Below are 19,302 nucleotides of genomic sequence, written 5' to 3' on the forward strand. Positions count from 1 at the left end.
AAATTTCATTTTGCCCAGGCAAATCCTATTGCATATTATCCTGTACATTGCATTAGGCCCCTAATCTCTCCTTTCTCTTCCCTCGCTCCATACCTCCATGGAAGAAAAAAAGCAGCTGCTGATTAACCCACTTACGGCAGTAAATAAATGGCGTGCGCGGTTGTACGCGCCAGATTTAATTACGAGAGAAAGAACGAAAATACATACAATAACGACCAATCTTACAATAATGGTGTTCTTATAGAATTTATTTAGCTATATAAAAATGACCCACAAATGAATGAATGACCAAAAAAGCTGAATCAGAGAGAAATGAAATGCTAAATGACAAAAAAGGGAATTTGAGCGTGATAATAATGTATTATGAAAAGATTACCTCAATAAACAATTATCTATATGCCAAATCTTTTTAAAAACATTTCAACTCCTGTGAATGTCACATGAATCCCATATTGCTTTTGGTTTCCCATCTTTTCTTTGCTTCAAACCTAAAAATACAAACAAAAAAAGCATTACAAGCAACAAACTTGAGTTAAAATAAGATAAAATAAAAAAAGCAAATCAAAGCAGATTCTTTTGGATAAATATGCTTGCATATAAATGCAGTCAATGCAAACTAAATCTGTATTTTGTGGCTACTTCTAGCTCACATTATTCAATGGGCATTCAGTGACTGACCAAAGAGATAAGCAGCACCCGCATACTCATTAGAAAGCTCTAGTGAATACACGAGTTAACACATAGTCCAGGAAAGAAGGGGCATTTAAAGTGTGAAATGCAGAGTGACTTAATGAAACTGCAGGCTATCAGCACTGGGAACAGATAGAAGAAGAAAAAAACAAACCCCCAAGCGATTTGCTTCCTCCTTTTTTGGGCTGCCCGGGAAGCCTCCGCTTCCTGTTTGGTGCTAGCGAAGTCACGGCAATCGGCGGCTTGTGCGATTTTCACGGCCAGCTATTGAGAAGGAGACAGAGACAAGCTCCATTAGCAGGAGAAAATCAGTCTGCCTGGCAAACCTCACCAACACTACCAGTGCGTCAAGGTGGAGCTCGAAGAATGCCTCTGGTTCATATCTTCATCAAAGCGAGGATGGCGCATCCCGCACGGACATGCTCGAGTTTGAAAAAAAAAAAAGAATAAAATTGTGGTTCATAGATAGAACTAGGACACCCAACCCTCCGTTCCACCACTCAGCATGGATGTGCATAATTAATGTTATTATCTCATATACTTAATCTGCTCATCTAAAGAGGACCTTTAATTCTGAAAATTGCAGTGCACGCACTTAGGATGGCAAAATGAATGGAGGAGGGCGAGAGGCACATGTCGGCGGTATCAGTGAGGGGAAATGTGTGTGGGGTGGCTAGATTAATTCCAATAGCCAGAGTGACACAGAGGGCTCAGGAAACAAAAGGAGAGTCCGGGCCTCTTCCATCACTCCTGGGATGGGTTTATTATTGGACCGCAAGAAACTATGATAAACACTTGGAACAATTCGCAACCCCCTTTTTTTTTTTTTACCCACCGCCTTTTTTTTGGGAGGGGGTAGGAGGGTAATTCTTTAGAACAGTAAAAACACAATCAGAGGGAACACAGACAAAAAAAAAAACCTCAATCGGTAATGAGGAAATGTGCCACCATTTGTAGGCTCGAAAAACCTGGAGAGAGCAAGAGTGGAAAAAAAATGTTTCAATTATAATTAAGTGGGATAAACTTTATTAGAAAGACTGAAACTAAAATATCTCCTAATGCATGCTGGGATTAGGCAGGTCAGAGCGAGCAGGAAGGAGAAATTAAACTCTAAAGGCTTTTTATCGCCATATTTCAGGAACCAAGGGTGTAAAATGTTCTAATTTGGGATACATTAAAAGCCATAAAGGTCTTTCAAAAAGATTAATGGTACTTTGCTTGGATTTAAGATAAGGCCTTTAGCAGGCTGAGAGAGCGGGGTTCCGGCTGGGCCCTCGAGGCATTCATCTATACAGGCACTTGGAAGATTTGTAAAGGCGTCTGCATAACCTGAAGCTAACACACTATGACAGTTTTTTAAAATCCTTGCCATTTTTTTCGAGGTTTTAAGAGCCATAAATCATGTTTTCTAGCAAGACAGCGCAGAGAGGGAACTTATAATGGGTGATCATGCCCGTGTTTAGCGCAGATCTGCCCGCAGATAATTCACACCAGGGTGTTTTTGGAGAGGCGCGTTTAAGCGGAATAGGTGCTAAAGCTATCGCTGGCCGGGAAACGATAAACATGACATTGGTAAAAAGCAGCATTTTGAGACAACAAAACGAGAGGATGCCAAATGGCTTTTGAGGTTTAAATCTTAAGATTTATCTGTGTTTTCGACACAAGGATTACCCACATTAGCCTGCGCTCCAGCTTTAACCAAATTTTACCAAATCACCAAAAATAAATCCCACCCCCCTTCCCTCTTCCAGCCGGGACTCCCCAATTTTCACACACATTACTATATTCAAAGCATTAAAGGTCTTAATTTTTTTTTTTTTTTTTCAATCAGTCCAGTCTACAATCCACGATTGTCTTTACCGGGGCTCAACATTAATGTCAAGCAAGTTACCTAGGAGACAGAGCAGATCAAAGAGACAAAAAAGAAAAAAAAAAGCTCTCAAATGTCTGATTAATCAAGCCTTGCAAACAGCTTATTTCTTTTAGCCTGCATGCAAGTATGAAAATGAGATTCGGAGCGCAGTACATTGTGCAGATTTGTTCATTCTTATCAGAACAAAGCCGGCGGCAGCTTATTTCATGGATCACTGGCACTGTCATCAGTGTAGCGCAGAGCAGGTGACAGCACTTCTTTCTGTGGCAAGAACAAAATTAGCAAAAAGTCGGCACAAATTAGCCTCTCATATTTTCCGTAATATGACATTATTTTTCATTTACTTTTTTGATCCACTTTTCATGATTTTCCCTCCTTTTTCATCTTTATCCTCCCCCTCCTTTTCCCTCTCTTGTGACTTAGTGCCAAATCCTTTCACATCAAATGCGGGCACAGAGAAAAAATGCAGGGCAGGAAAAAAAGGAATGAAAATCACAATCCCAAAAAAAGGGGGGGGGGATAGGGCTTTTGGGTGGGGGGTTAACATACACAACAAAAAGCGCTTGTGCTCTTTGTTCTAGGTAGTCACACTAAACCTTACCATATTTCCGTAAGAATTACATTCAGTGCATTTCCTCTCTTCTCTCCTCTTTAAAGGAATTGTGTGCCATTTATGCCAGTCCTCAGCAAAGCCTTATTCAGCGCTGGGTTTATTTAGCACTATTAATGATGTGACCTTTGAAAGGTCTGCGAGGGATGAATTCCCTCTGCTCAGCCCTGTAACTGCAACGTGGGGCCACTAGGTGGGTTAAGTCAACAGTGGTGCAGTGCCCACTTGGTGTTGTATAGTAGATCACTGACTGCAACAGTGGCTGCTGTGAAGTACACAAAAACACACTAATGTGTGCAATATTTCTGCATACATTTACGTGCTAGTCCATCCCCTTATGCCAGTGCATTGTTCATTGCTTATTTCTTTCATTCTTGAGCCTTCCAAAAATATATGGCCTGCAAACTACGATTCATTGGAGCAGACAAAGGCTTTAAAAACTGTCTTTAAAATAAATGTGTGGTGAAAAAAAATAAAAATCAGATTTTCTTGCAGCTGTTTAAAATAGCTGTTCAAGTAATTAAATCCGCATCTCACTCACACACACACACACACACACACATACTGAAAAAGCAAGGGTTGCAAACCATTAAAACTGCTACAGATGTAAACTGGTTTATACAATAGCCGTTACACATAACATTCGCTCTGTAAAACTGGCGACATACACACACACCATCTTAAAGCCAAAATAACATGGACAAAGTTGACTTGTATAAGGCTGGAATGATTAACAGATGAAGGTTGTTTGTGTTTGGTTTGTTTTTTGACTTTAGTTGGCGATAGTACTTACCAAATTTAATTAACTACATACATGAGAATATCACAAACCCCCCCCTCCCAGAGTACAACATTATTACCAATTTCCAAGCCCAGAAAGTTACTAAGTGGAACCCATAACTTGCTAAATAAATTGATCATACCAACATCGTTATAATGAGAACTAGTTACATTTTCTAACAAACACTTTTTTGCCTTTCTCTATTAACAATAAATCAATAACATTATTGTAATTCTGCTCCGTCATGCCAAACGCTTTCAGTTAGAACAGATAGGAATAATCATGGCTTGCATTAAAACAATACCAAGGGAAATCTCATGGAAACCACTGCAATGCCTGAATGAAACGAAACAGGCCACGCTCCCGTGACAATACCCGACGAAATCCTTTCAACAAAAGTGACATATTGAGAGTCCTACACTTGATATCCTTGTATACAGTGAAAGATCCAGTTAACATAGCTTATCAGTCTCAAGGGGTTGGTGGGGGAAATAAGACAAGGAGTTCCTGTAATCTTGCCACCAACTTGACAAACAGCATTACAAGACATACAGAGAAGCAGCCTCTCTGAGGGGGATCTAGTTGGAAAAGCCCTCGGTATAATGCGCTTCTCTATGTTTCAGCCCCAATAATCTGATTCCAGATACATAAGACTGTCATCTTCAGGGAACAAGGGAGTGGAAAAAAGTCGGAAAGTTCGCTGGCTTTGTGCGCATTTCATTATCTTCCCTCTTCTGAGCAGGCAAGGCTTATTAGCAAGCTTTGAACTCACACTTACAATAATGTGCCATCAACAGTTTTATAAGCTAATTAGAAAAACAGTTTAATTAATGACTGACTGGCAATAAAATGGCAATCAGGGGGAAAAAAAGGAAACGAGGGTGCTAAGCTTCCACTACCACCAATTAAGGGCTAATTACAAACAAATTATATATGTGTTTTGCTGTGGGCTTTCATTCGAAAAAAAATGGCTTTAATTAAAAGAGAAAACATGCTAATTAATTAAACAGCACAAAAAATCTACATTGAAAAGTATGCTTTGTCTATTAAGTAATTAATGAAATACAATAATCCAAATGAGATTCCCCAGCATTTGATAAAAGCTTAGGACCCATTTCAAAACCCATTTCAAAATTAATGGGCAAAAATTTAATGCGAGTCATCTACAGATATAATAAAAGTTCATTCTGTGATAAATTGCTAACACTGAAAGAAATTGGAACAAAGAGGAGAGTTTTTGCTTTGCGGTTTTCTCGTTGCCAGAGGGGCCCGCACAGGAGGAAGAGCCAGTCCGGGGTTTCGTTACAGATTGGGGTGTTTTAGACGGAGAACATGGCTAAAAATACCTAATCACGCTGCTTTCAAAATCAGGAGAAAGCCGTTAAGATGATTAATAATGACATAAATAAATAGAGTGTTTACATCATGTTTAATGCAACCAAGCCTTAGCAGCCTGTACTATCGCCCTATACAAAAGCTGTCAAACCAGTGCATTTTAATTGGATTGGTGTTTACCAATGAGTTTGACCTGACAGCAATACTGGCACTTCAAACAGCATGACACCCCTGTAAACGCACATTTTCAGATAACTTTGTCGTTAGAGATCTGTCTGTTCGTAGTTACTGAGACACATTGTATTTCAAACGCATATTACGACAAAACCCCAGCTGATTGCTCAGAGATGAAGCCATGCAACACATTTAATAGGTGTACCGATCATAATAAAAAGCCAACACTGATGTATAATCTTGACTGTGACGCAAAAGAAATGCGAGCATCTAACTGAAGAATATATGTGCCTGTGTTCTCAAACTCCCGCTCACTCCCCTGACTTTATCTTTTTGCGCCCCCTCCAACAACTTCTTTTCAGACCACTTCTTCTCCTTTTAATCATTTTCATATTGTCTGACTCCTAGAGAACTTGAAATGGACGCAGAACCCCCCACCGCTCAAGACTAGAAAGTCCACGTTTTGAAGTGGTAATGCGGAGCTAATATTTGTGATCATGGCAGAGAAAAACTGTAGGAAATAATAAAGTGTGACAGTCCTTTGTTCAGCCTTGCTCAGTTAGTCTTTACCACCGAGGCTCAAACTTCAGCTCTTGTTATTAAAATGTGCTTAGAATGAAACCCCTTAAAAATAAGTTGACGGAAGTAATTCATTCTCTATAGACAAAAGCCGTTCAAAATCAAAACATCTGAAAACAATGAATCTAAAAGTCACAACAGAAACAACATTTTTAAAGTCACAGTTTTGCCATAATCTTTAAAAGGTAAACTAAATGTTTTAAAGGCATAATATCACAATCCTAAAGTCTGAGACCTGAAACTCTTTTAACAATGTACATAGACCTTTAAGAAGATGTATGGCAAAACATGTCCCAAAAGAGGGGTTTCACAGCGTAACCATAAAAAAAAAGATTCTCCAAAGATTCTTTCCGTGAACCGTTCTTTAAAAAAACAAGCAAAAACAAACATTTTAATAATCTAAAGAACCCTTGTTCACTTTCAAGAACCTTTTTTGAAATCAAAAGGTTTTATGGATGTTAAAGGTTCTTAATGGAACCATCAATGCCAATAAAGAACCTTTATTTTATAAGACTGTACCTTTAAAAGGTCAGTTGGATTTTGGACTAGTACCTGTGTCTTTTTTGGAAAGAGGATGAATAATTTGATAATACTATTTAATTATAATCGATTAAAAAGCTGTCACCTTTTACACATTTTTATAAAAGCTTTGTGAATAAAAAACAAAAACAATTAAACATTCTACAGAATATCTGAATACACTTTCATGAAAGGAAAATCTCAAAGAACCCTTTGCTATCCACATTTGTTTAAACACTTAGACAAAGATGAAAGCCCACATAACACACTCTTTTTAGGATAACTTGAAAGGAGGTTTTAACAAATTGCTTTAATTTGCAGATTAAAGGAAACATGAAAAAAAATCAACATATGATTAAAAAAAAGCTAAAGGAGGAAGCAACCGATAATTTGGCTACATTTAAACATTTCAAAACAGCAGATTTTTTAAAATATAAAAAGCAAAAAAACTTTTGATTTGAGACAAAAGAAAAAAAAGGTTAACAGATTAACCACTTATGACCAATAAAAAGTTAAAAACAAGGTACTCAAAAAAATATAACACGACCTTTAGTATGTCACTGTCTCATCAACTTCTAAACCCTTTAATTTAACGCTGTATTAGCATGTAAACATATTACAGAATGTATGGTTTTTCATAGAGCAGTAAACACAAACATTATTAGAACCTTGAAATTGAGGCTTGCCACAGCTGGGATTATTGACTGTTCACTGCATTATTTCAAACAGCTGTCTGCATCAACATTTATGGTCAGAGCGCTCTGTGGCCGCACGGAGCGCTGTGATAATGAATACTAGCCGGATTACAAATCAGGGCATAAAATGCTTTACTAATACCCAAATTGCCCCCAAGGACTCTTTAAAAGGAACAACATATTTCACTGTTTATCTAGTATTTGTGTTTAGTTCACTGGAAATGTTGTATGATCGCTGGTTGTGTAGTGGTTAAATCTATTCAAATAAAATAATAATAATAATAATAGCATATGGAGCTCTGGTGTTCATATGGGTCATGCACGTTCAAATCTGGCATGTAACTTTCAGATGGTTTCCATCCCTTTTAATCTCTCAATAATTTACTTTTCTTTACTTCCCTTTAAATAAAAGTCAAAATCCAAAATTAAATAGCCAATAAAAGCCACAATTTTGAATAAACAACAGCTACACTACTGTTCAAAAGATAGTCAGTAAGATAGCAACTACGATGCTTTAAACTGATCAAAAGTGAGAGTAAAGACTTATAATGTTCCAAAATATGTATTTCTAATAAACGCTGTGCTCTTGAACTTTCTATTCATTGAAGAAAGCTGTAAAAAAATGATTAAGCTGCCCAACTGTTTTCAGCATTAATAAGAAGAATAGAGCACCAAATCAGCATATTAGCATGATTTCTGAAGTTAAAAATATATTAAATAGTTATTAAATTAAAAGCTTACTTCAAAATATTACAGTTTTACAGTATTTTGATCATATAAATGGAGCATTGATGAGAATAAAAGACTTTTAAAATTACTGACCCCAATATTTTGAACGGTGCTACATACGCTGACACACATATGTAGGCATAAAGTATGGCTACAATAACAAATGGTGCAACTCATATACCTACATCTGAAACCCTTCAAATTTTACAAATAATCTTCCATATGTGCAACCAACCTACCCTATCGATGCACGAACTACATGAGAATGATGTTACCATTAACATTGCTGAGGAAATTATGGATACAAAGACCATGCAAGTTTGATCTTCTCTTGGCACGTTCACACAAAAAAACTTCCACACCTACACCTCAGGGATGCTGAATCAATCTATAGAGCATAAGGGACATGTCCAGCAGATGACAAATGCACATTACCTGGTGAAAACTGTAATATACAGTCTTTAGTAGAGAACAAATAAAACAGCAACAGTGGCATTACTGCGCAGCGACTGCCAGTGTTCTGTCAGAGGCAGACCTCAGCTGTCTGGCTGAGCGAGAGATTCGAGACTGCTAAGTCTGCTCAAATCCACTGATGCTCTAAGAAGCTTTCTGTGACAACATGGTCCTGGTAAGTCAATCAAAGAGGAAAGCCATGCAGTTTGTGTTTGTGTTTTTACCTGCAAGCCATGGCAAACTAATAACACAGCCTGCTATAATTACTCTAGCAGTGTTATTTGATAAGAGGCACTAACCTTAAACATTTCAGTGCTGTCATTTGCAAGCATTTAGAAAGCACGATGGCATCTCTGAAATTCTTTACCTGCTTTTGAAGTCTCTGTGAAGGAATGCTTAAATCTGCCATTCACGACCAAACAAAAGAACAAAGGCAAAGGCTGATATAGCCGTGTGGCATCACAATGAAGCCCATGTAATGATGAAATGTTTCCGAGAATGGTTTCCAAAGAAACCGTTATGTCTCTGTCTACCTGGGAAAGAAAAAGATAACACCACAGAGATACTCCAGAGATAAGCGTAAGAGGCATCTGTATGGATTACCGCGTAAAGACTCTCAAAAGAAAATTGCCTATAAACCAATGGCCTGTTGTTGCCATTACTGCGCTATTTAATGCTTGTTCCCATGGCGCCACGCTTGTTAGGAGCATGATTACCACCTTGCTTTGAACTGATTCAAATCAACAATCAACAGCACCACAATATGATTTCATTAGTGCGGAGTAAATGGTGTAATTTTCGCATTTACACCAAGAGAAACAGAAGCTGTAATTGATTACGTAGGAAACTAATATTTGAGGTTAACGCGATTAACACTGCTCCTCCCAATTGGATGGGAGAGCTTTATCGAAGCATGACCTGAGACTGTTTTATCCACAATTAAACTATAAAATTAATCTTAATAGAAAATTAATTATTGTAGAAACTGAAAACTGCATTTAAATACACCAAAGCCAGGAATAAATACAGCTGCAGTACGGCAATAAACCGTACAAGAAAATGATCACAAATAGGATTTGCAGAATGAGTATCACAAAACACTAAAATAAAGTTATTAACAAAAGATTAATTACCACTTTATGCAATATATGTTGTAATGCACATCATGACAAAATAAAGCTGGTTCATTGTTGGTATGCTATAAAATCTGCCTGACAACATAGTGTAAGTAAGTAAGGAAGGAAGTAAGTGAGGGAAGTAGGTAAGGAAGTAAGTGAGGGAAGTAAGTAAGGAAGGAAGGAAGGAAGGAAGGAATTTATTTGGGGTGGACTGAGTGACTGAAGAAATAAAAATCATGTTTTCTTTTTCTATAAAAATGTTTAGAAGTCACCAAATGTATAGATAAGTGGACTGGAAGCACACCCCCACATCTTTTCTGTGCTAAACAGTTGAAGGTTGACAGTGGACATCAATTCCACACAGTAACGCTGGAATCAAAGCCTAGGCTGGAATTTAGTGGAATGCATTTCCGATTCCATTGAATCAAAGTTGCGAGGCTTAAAAATATTGCCCGCTATGATTGCCCCAACTTCAGAAAAGTTGAATGTCTTTTTAACTGCAATTACAGCTGTGCGAATGTTACATTTTCTGCCAAATTAGCTTGGAAGCGCTTGATCCTACGTACACTCCTAAAATGTGTCTTTTTTAAAACTGCAGGCACTGTATTTAGGTATGAGCCCACTTCAAAGGTGTAAAACTGGCACCTTGAAAATGTTTTAGCGCTCGGGTTGAAAGCATTGTAGCCTTCATTAAAAGGCAGAACCGAAAGTTCTATAGACGCAGCCGTACTTCAGACTGGGGGAGGGCTTTCAATTAACTTTAGTGCAAAAGGGTTGCAAGACTTTTAGCCCGAGTGTGTGTGTGAATGTGTGTGTGTTTATAGCCTCTGTCTTTGCAAGGCAAAATGTCCGCAGACCCATTAGATCAATTTGTCACAGTTGGCGCGCCCCCCGAGATGGCTTATCTGGGCAACATACCTCTCGAGTAGCAAGCCTGTCACTCAGTTCTTCAGCCTTCCCATAGTCCCCTTCAGCGATGGCACTCTCTATGCTCTTTTCCAGGCCTGACTGAAGATGAGAAGGAGGGAAATAAAATGAAGTGATTTTCAAATAGAAATAGAATGACGAGAAGAAGAAAAAAAAAATCAAAGAGTAACTTAAAAACTCCCCCAGGCATTCTTTTTAATATGATTGCCATTACAACAAATATGTAGATTTCCTCTCGTAAATGAAAATCGTTGGTTGATTAAATATTAGGCAAAAAAATCTGTCTAGCCACAGGAGGTTACCAAACAGAAATGTTGGTCTTTAATTAGATATTCCCATCAAAGCGGCAGGACTGGTGGAGCAGAGCTCTCTGTCTGCTATTACGCATCTTCATAAGACAAATCCCAAAAAAACAAAGACAAAACATTCTCATTTTATACCAGTTTCACTCATTCTAGATGTGTTTGTTGCTCCTTATGGTTAAAAATAAAAATAAAAACATACATAATGCATACATAATGCAATACATACTTCAATTCGTAATTATTCCTGAGCTAATGTATATTCAACGCTGTGATTTCAGAAACGATCATATAATATTCATTCTGCTTAGGTAAACATTTCAGAGGGACTTTTCCAATCAGCCTCACTCACAACTCCATTAAAATGTACTTTCACAGCATATGCTCAGCCTTTTAATAATGTTTAATCCATAAAAAGAGATATAGCCTTTGAAAGCGAGGGGAAATGGAGCAGCAGAGCTGTCTAAATTAACAGGACAACCAGATATATATATATCAAAACAATATTTTAACTCAATAACCCAATATTTTAACTTGCTAATGCAAAATTACTTGAGCTCAACATTAAGCGATATGGACAATTGAATTAGTGGCGTTTTCCTACTTAAAACAAATTACATTTGCCAACATTCTGCTTACATGACAATTTATAAATTAAAATAACTGCATAAAAAATGTTTTGAGCTAATGCAGCAGAATGATAAGTAATGTGTATTAGTGCAAAAATGGCTTGAAGTTACAAATGAATTAGTTCTGTTTACAAAGCTTTGCACTTAAAGAGACTTATTTATAGAAAATTTAATCAGGAAACTCCTGCATGACGAAATTAAATTATGAGCCAATGTACAAAGTCAGCTTTCTTGAATCCTTTTCTCATATTCTGCTCTCATCTTACAAGGAACAGAAATCATACACTGCAAAAAGACATTGTTGATTTAAATGAAATGAGCTGTACAATATAAGCAAACCTGTGCACAGATGCCACAGGAAAAAATATATATTCCTGCTATAACAGCTACAGTGTTGATGAGGTGAATTTTGTTGAAAAAATGTCTGTTTATAAATGATTTTTATGCAGACAGAGAAAGTAAAGCAACAATGTTTATGTCCCAGCACAATGCAGCCATAATATATACACTAAATTCCAATATAAATCCTTATATGATTTAAAAAGAAAACATTAGATTTTAAAGATTTATTACGTGTAAAAGTAAGTAAAAGTAAAAAACAAAAAGTATTACAATCTACCTTGCCTAAATAAATAAACCATATTTTCATATTAACCTCAGTGAGGTTCCCTCACACCAATATCCAAAATCCACCAACCTGATAATCTGATCTTTATTCCATATCCAAACATTTCATAAATGTTTAAACAGTTTGAAGAAGTTTTATTTTCAAAGATTTTAAATGGTCAAAAGGTCCCCTAACAGAATAAGCAGACATTAATATTAAATGAGGCATTAATATATCTAATAATGAAGTGCTGTGCAACAATCAACTCTCCAAAACTACAATTCTACAGTAACATTTTTTACAAAATGGCTCAAGGTGGCTGATATTCAATATACTTCAATGTGATGGAAGAGTGGGTACTACTAAAAACATGTCCATTTACAGAAGACAAAAAAAAGGCATATGCTGTTATATTCTTAATGCAGTTCAACGCATGATGCCCTTTCAGCTTCTGAGTGAGGAAAACCTTACTGTCGTATTTGTTACACAAGCTGTCCGGTGTATTTGATTCGCAAGCGTTCCCCTCCCTATCGCTGAATTACAGCATTACAGAGAGCTCCTGACTCCATTGTGCTGTGGCTTTCAATGGAGAAATCCACCTCATATAAGAAATATTAAACACCAACCAGAACAGACAGTGCAGCTACATCCTCATGTCAAGATTAAGGTAATCTCATCATTAAATATAATATGATCTATTCTGTTATGCTCAGTGTCATGTGGAAGAAAGGACGCCTCCTCACTCTGTCTTTCACATTTGATAGAGGAAACAATTACGAGTTACACATACAGTCGACAGAGAACGGAGAGAGGCAGTGGGATAAAAATGCTTTCAGCGTCAGAGTGGAATTAAGACACCCACAGAGTGGTAGAGAAAGATGGAGGAAATCGTTGTTACCATGAGAGGAGGTCTGCTACAAGGAGGAGGCTTGAGTCTATCATTGATGCCAAAATACTGCGTGAGCTCCTTCCAGTGCTCCTCCTGTTTCTCTGCAGGCTCCCTGGGCAAAGACACAGAATGACAAGTCTTTCTGTTATTATTACTATTATTCACTCCAGGACTAGCATGTACACTTTGTGAGATTCAATTACTTTCTGCAATAGCTGGTGAGTTACAGAGGCAGTCAGTGTTTCGGTATTTATGTGTACTTTAGTGAAACAGGCAGGAAGTGTTCTCTCAAGTCTGGAATACAACACAACTTTTAAAATTTACATAGATTTTAAAACACCAAGCACCATACAGCTACCCACTTGAGAATCACACACTACCAGACTACCAGAACACAAGCTCACGTCAAAACATACACCTTGTAGCTAAAAGACACAAGACAAATGAAAACAATCACTGTGTCCGAAATTGAATACTTACCTACTATTTAGTATGTGAAAAACACAACGCCCAAAAAAAAAAATTGTTATGTTATGCATCAAACACATAGTACACGAAAAACTGTAGGCAAAAAGTACCAGGACGACTTACTGCTTCCGCCAAGAAGCGTGCATTTGATGGACACTTTACTATTCATGAGGCCACAGGAGAGGATTTATGCATGCCAGTGAAGCAACGCAACTGACACTAGGTCATGCAACATTAACAACATTGCAGATGTAGTATGTCTGAATTTAATTACGTTTTTTAACAGTTATGAAGTAAATTCAAATTCAAATGTGGGGCAGTTGTGGCCTAATGGTTGGAGAGTCAGACTGGTAACCCAAAGTTTGCAGGTTCGATTCTCAATACCGGCAAGAAATGAATGAGTGCCCTTGAGCAAGGCACGTCACCCCCAATCACTCACTGGCCGCCACAGCAAAAAAATGGCTGTCCCGTTGTGTGTGTCCAAATTCTGAGTATGGGTTACCATGCTTGGCCTTCAAGTCACTTTCAAATGTACACTGTGAAAAATAAAACCGTAATTTTTGCGGTAAAAAAACGGCAGCTGTGGTTGCCAGAACTTTACAGTCAAAATACGGTGACAACGTTATTGGTTTTGCAGACTTATCTTAAAATTTACAGTAATAAACCATATTTCATTATCTGATATAATGTTAATTGACCAAACTAATGAAGTATTGATATCTGTTTTGTACCATTGTATACACTGACAACCACCAATCACAGCAGTGTTGGGAGTCACATGATCAATCAAAGTTCATCATAATCAGCTCTTCCACAAGAAGGGATACACTTATATAAAAAAGCTGCACACTGTCATTCACACAAACATTAATGGTACCATCATGGTAACACACATGAAATAATAATAATAAAAAAAAACTTAATTTAACAACATTAAATGTAACATAAAACCCTAATGTATATAACCGATTAGAAAAAAAACATGAAAATTATGAGGAAACAGTTATATCACAGATCTATAACAGTTATTTACCGTATAGAGTACGGAAACATCCTGTTAACCAATTAACAGTCTTTTACCGTTAAAATCTTGATTATTTTTTACAGTGTAGTACCTGCTCAGACAGTATGCGATTTTTTAGATGCACCGAATGTGTCCTAGAATCAGTTTAAAATATAATGTTTGATTCTGTCCAACTGGACATCATAGATCACATACTATGTGAAAAGTTGTGTAGTGTATTATAGAGTTATAATGCAATATTTCTCACATCAAATAAAACATTTCAGAAATATATCAGAATTTATACTTTCCTTCACCACTGAAAAACAAATGAAAAAGTCAAAGTTTGTTAAGGCTAAGGAAGTTGTTTACATATGTTTCACTCATAGACCTTCTGACTAATGTTTGAATGGTCTACTTTGGAAGTACTTTGGTCAAGTCATCATTAACTCTCCATAATTGTCCACCATACCTTTTCTGCTCAGTGTCGCAATTCTGTGTCCCACCTGTTTGGGGTATAAAACACAAAATAAGTTAATTCAATGAGTCTAAAAAGGTTTGTACATATATTAAGGCATATTTATTAGAAAGCATAAAATTGTGTTAATACATCTGCACACATAGAATACATTTGGATTATATTAGTTCTACTGTTGTAAATCCTACTGGACACTCAAAACAAAGTACATGGTATCATTGTAACTGCATGGGAAACTCCTTTAAAAATTCTTGCATTGTTTATGTTTGCATGGAAATCTTGAATACATCAGATACTATAAACCACAAGGTAGATAATGAAAAAAACAACTTGACCTTTCTTGTGGCGCCTTTTCCTTTGCCGTTTAGCTTGTGGTTGCTTTATTCTCTGATCATCTCTTGCTCTTTGGAGATCTCTGAACCTCTGCAACAATAAAAGATGTCAATCAGTGATACTGACATAGTGATATTAAAATAAATGCTGACTGAAAAGAATGCAACTTGTTTTGTTTTTACTGTAGTGTTTAATAATGCTGCACAATTTGACCTACAATACAAAATATGATTAATCCATGATCTGCACTCTCTTGCAATATAACTGCATATAAATACATAACTTCGGTCAGTCCACGTACTTGCCAGTTATCCAAGGAAATTCCAGGGAGACACTCATCTCCTGATGCATCATAATTGTGCAAAACAGTTTTTGACGTATTACATTCATCCTGTAGACAAATTGAATGTGGTTCAGTGCCTGACTGAAGAGAGAGGTGCTCGTCTGTCTGTACTTTTCCCTTTTCTGATGTTACCCCTTCATCAATATCATCATCAGAGCTCAGGTCAGCCTCAGTGAGACCCGGCGGCAGAAGTCCACTGTACATATTAAATCTGGAGAATCATCAAAAACGCAACTGTCGCAGACTTCCGCTTTATTCTGTGTTACAAAATGGGAGTGATTTATGTATAAAGCAAATATATATTATTAAATGAAACGGATGATATAGCGACATCACAATATTTCAACGCACTACACCAATAAGTGCTCGACGCTTACCGTCGACTTCTGTATTTCCGCGTTTTGAACATAGAGCTTCATTATTGGACCGGCGAAGGAGCGATAGCTGTAACAGAAACGCTGATTGGTCAGTTTAATCTCATCATGAAATTGGATCCTTCCTTTTACAAAATAGAGGAAGGTGGTGTTCTGTGTTATAAATAATAGTTCAGGACTAATATTATTTTGTTAATTCGTCTATTTGTGTATAATAATTATTAATAATAATTATTATTATATTATTTCTAATACTACAACTACTGCTATTATTTAATATATTCCTGAAATTTGTTAAATATGTATCGCACGTTAAATAATCTAATCTAACGTTAAATAGATGGTGGGTGGATATGTGGACTTTTTTTAGCCTTTTTTTTTCTCTAAAACTTTGGGAGGTTTGTTATTTCTGGTTGTGAAAATTATAAATAAAACTTACTAGCTTATTAAATGGACTATGTCTATCACTCACAGACTCGTTTTCATTCATGACTAATTTAATGTCTTCTAGCCTGAATATCTCGACCAAAAATATTCCTTATGGAAATACATATTATGCAGTAGCAGAAAACTTTAAGGTAAGAATGAGTAAACTTATTGAAACATTGTTGTAGCTGGTTCAGTTATGAAAATTATAGGCTATATTTTTGTTCTTTTTTACGTCTTTTACAAATGGCAAACTAAAACACAATTGCTCGTGTTTTCCAGAGTGATAAGAATACTCTTATATGAGCAATGTCTCCCAATTTATTCAGACAGCTGAGGGCATCACCACATTATCATTCAAATGATTAGCATGCTAATCTTGTTTAGCCTGTGGCACTGGCAGACGAAAAACACTGATGCTTAAATTGCTTATTTATATCAAATAACATCAGTTTTCTGTTTTGTTGCTAAATAGGGGTGGGCTTTGTGCCTAATTGCAAAATCACCTATTTACTTAAATGATTTATTTAGTGTGCACAGATTCTGAGGCAACAAGCTCATTTGTATTGTTATAATGTCACAAATTTTCATCAATATAATTTCTGCTTGATATGCCTCAAGCGGGGGTGCCTCTAGTGTTGAATGTGCCCAGCAATTTATCTCTCTTCCTCTTTCTCATTTGCTCTCTCTCTCTCTCTCTCTCTCTCTCTCTCTCTCTCTCTCTCTCTCTCTCTCTCTCTCTCTCTCTCTCTCTCTCTCTCTCTCTCTCTCTCTCATATATGTCCCTTCCCCTCTCTTCTAGCCTATTTTCTATAACTTGAGTGAGCAATGCTACTTGTTTGTACTCACAGCTGCTTTAGTTGAGTTTATTGTATTGGCCTGACCTTCTTTAAGTTTTTATTGACACAATTTGGTCATATTGGACAAAATCTAATACAAGAAAGCATATGTGTACAATGTTTGATGTGTTTTATGTGGCGTATCATATTTGTATGGCCCATTTATGATATGAGAAAATGGAGCTCATGCACTCAAGGCAGAAATAAACACTTTATTTAAAAACAAAAACTGAGCTAAAATGCAATTTGGTGCAGATACTGATATGACCAAAACATATAATGAACTTTTGATTTAAATATGTTGAAAAAATGTATTAAAATCCAAAATTGTCACAGAGCGCGCACCTTCACCTCTCTCCGGTCTCACCCGCTCCTTGTCACCCAATTCCCATCTTTCCCCTCTGCTGTCATTGGGATCCATCCCTGCCTGGTTTCTCCATTCAGTATAATTACTTCCACCTGTTAATCACTATGGTTAATCATTACCTGGAGTGCTCAGTTTTTTGTTCCTTGCAAAGTCTTGTTTTGCCACACTGCATGTTGCTACGTGTTTCTTTGATGTTTCATGTCAGTGATTCCTTGTTTCCTTTCCTGTTTCAATAAAGTGCTCCAGATGTATCCGACTGCCTACGCCCTATTACACTATCGATCAGATGACAGAAGGCACATAGATTGTGTACAACAGCAATTTAAACCCAAAAAAGTTGAGGTTATAAGTTACATTAAAAAAGTTTAAGTTGAGAAATTAAAAGTTCAAGTAAGCAGAACAGGTAGATTTTTATTTTGTTCTCATTTATTTTAATTGTACTTAACTTGAAATATGTAAGCTTGTAAGCTAATTCATGCATTACACTTCACATTATCATGCAATCTAATATTTTTTGTTATTGGAAAGTTGGCTTGTTTCATAGCTAATTCAATAAATGATAACTTGCTAATTGGTAACACAATCCAGATAGCATTAGCATAGCATAGCAATGAGTACAACAATATAGAACATAACATATTCTCCACTCATCACCATGATGGTAAAAAAAACAACAACATAACACAAACTCTTCTAAATCTATAGCAAAAGAAAACACTAAATCTTCCACTTAATATCAATCTTGCACAAAACACACACACTAGCCTATATAACACTCTCAATTAGCATTTACTCTCCCTTTCAAGTGTAATGGCAAAACATGGGAAATAAAAATGGGGAGCAGTTTTAGTTAAACTTAAGTTTGTCTAAAATTAACCCATTATTATTAACCCAACAGAGACCCATTATAATACAATTTGATCAACATGACATAACAACTTTTTTCAGCAAAGTTTGATCAAGTTGATAATTTAGAGGGCCAAAAATCATGTAAAAAAAATGAAAATGTACGCTTTATAGTGTAAAGTAGACCCTATATGTTGTATTCCTTAAAAACATAAATTTCATCCAACATCAAGAACTTTGAGTAAATATGATAGGGCTTAAGTCACCAAGATATATTAAACGTCACTCTATGTAGCCCATATCCTCTTCATTGCAAACTGATATCACCCACTCACAGTTAATACCAATTTAATTATATATGTGACAACCCAATGTCAAGGACAACTGGAACTTTTAAAGGTAATTTGGTGGTGTAATATATCACTGAGCTTGCTGTGGAGTGTCAAAATTATTATGATTATTAATATGATTTCATTACTGGCACTTTTGTTCAGTTTGGGCTTGGGGGATCATTATTTCTCTTATGTATTACTTATTTAGAGTTTGTTGTTTAAAACTTGGAAACCCTTATTAAGTTTTGGAAACAGTGGAAAAGAGGTGGTAAGTGTGGTGAGATAAACTAATCATCTCAAAGTCTTAATTATTAGTATCTATGTGACAGGCTGTTTTTTTTCTCCCCGAGCCAGCCGAGTTGAGGCTTAAATGAGCAAGCGCATGTCTGAGGAAATAGTAATAATTTTAAGTCATCTGGATCTGGCTTGGGGTGGCAGAATTCATTAGAGAAGATTAGCTGAGTGTGTACAAAGTAAATGAGATATCTAATACTAGCCAACACGGAGGTCCAGGGATTCCTCATTTAGCTCCGAATATGAGAAACCATGTTAAGAGGCGATTATGTATAGCTTGACTTCTGCA

At 36.5% G+C, this 19,302-nt stretch overlaps 1 protein-coding gene across 1 annotated transcript; it reads right to left on the bottom strand.

Annotated features, from left to right (window-relative positions):
• Positions 1-230: 230 nt before the first annotated feature.
• Positions 231-15,937, bottom strand: fam204a (family with sequence similarity 204 member A). The gene is made up of 7 exons (XM_039672784.2): positions 15,494-15,937; positions 15,195-15,282; positions 14,854-14,887; positions 12,920-13,022; positions 10,475-10,564; positions 845-954; positions 231-488 (listed from the first exon to the last, which is right to left on the bottom strand). The coding sequence occupies exons 1-7, from the start codon at positions 15,737-15,739 to the stop codon at positions 437-439; spliced, it is 723 nt and encodes a 240-aa protein (XP_039528718.2). The 5' UTR covers positions 15,740-15,937; the 3' UTR covers positions 231-436.
• Between the last annotated feature and the right edge of the window lie 3,365 nt (positions 15,938-19,302).

Source organism: Pimephales promelas, chromosome 11, assembly GCF_988280905.1.
Source record: "Pimephales promelas chromosome 11, fPimPro1.hap1.1, whole genome shotgun sequence".
Taxonomy (NCBI): domain Eukaryota; kingdom Metazoa; phylum Chordata; class Actinopteri; order Cypriniformes; family Leuciscidae; genus Pimephales; species Pimephales promelas.

Coding starts and splice junctions, on each gene's coding strand:
- fam204a (XM_039672784.2), bottom strand. CDS start 15,739: ATGTACAGTGGACTTCTGCCGCCGGGTCTCACTGAGGCTGACCTGAGC. Junction 955..10,474: donor ACAGGCTTGCTACTCGAGAG/GTATGTTGCCCA, acceptor CCTTCTCAATAG/CTGGCCGTGAAAATCGCACA. Junction 489..844: donor AGGAAGCAAATCGCTTGGGG/GTTTGTTTTTTT, acceptor TTGTATTTTTAG/GTTTGAAGCAAAGAAAAGAT.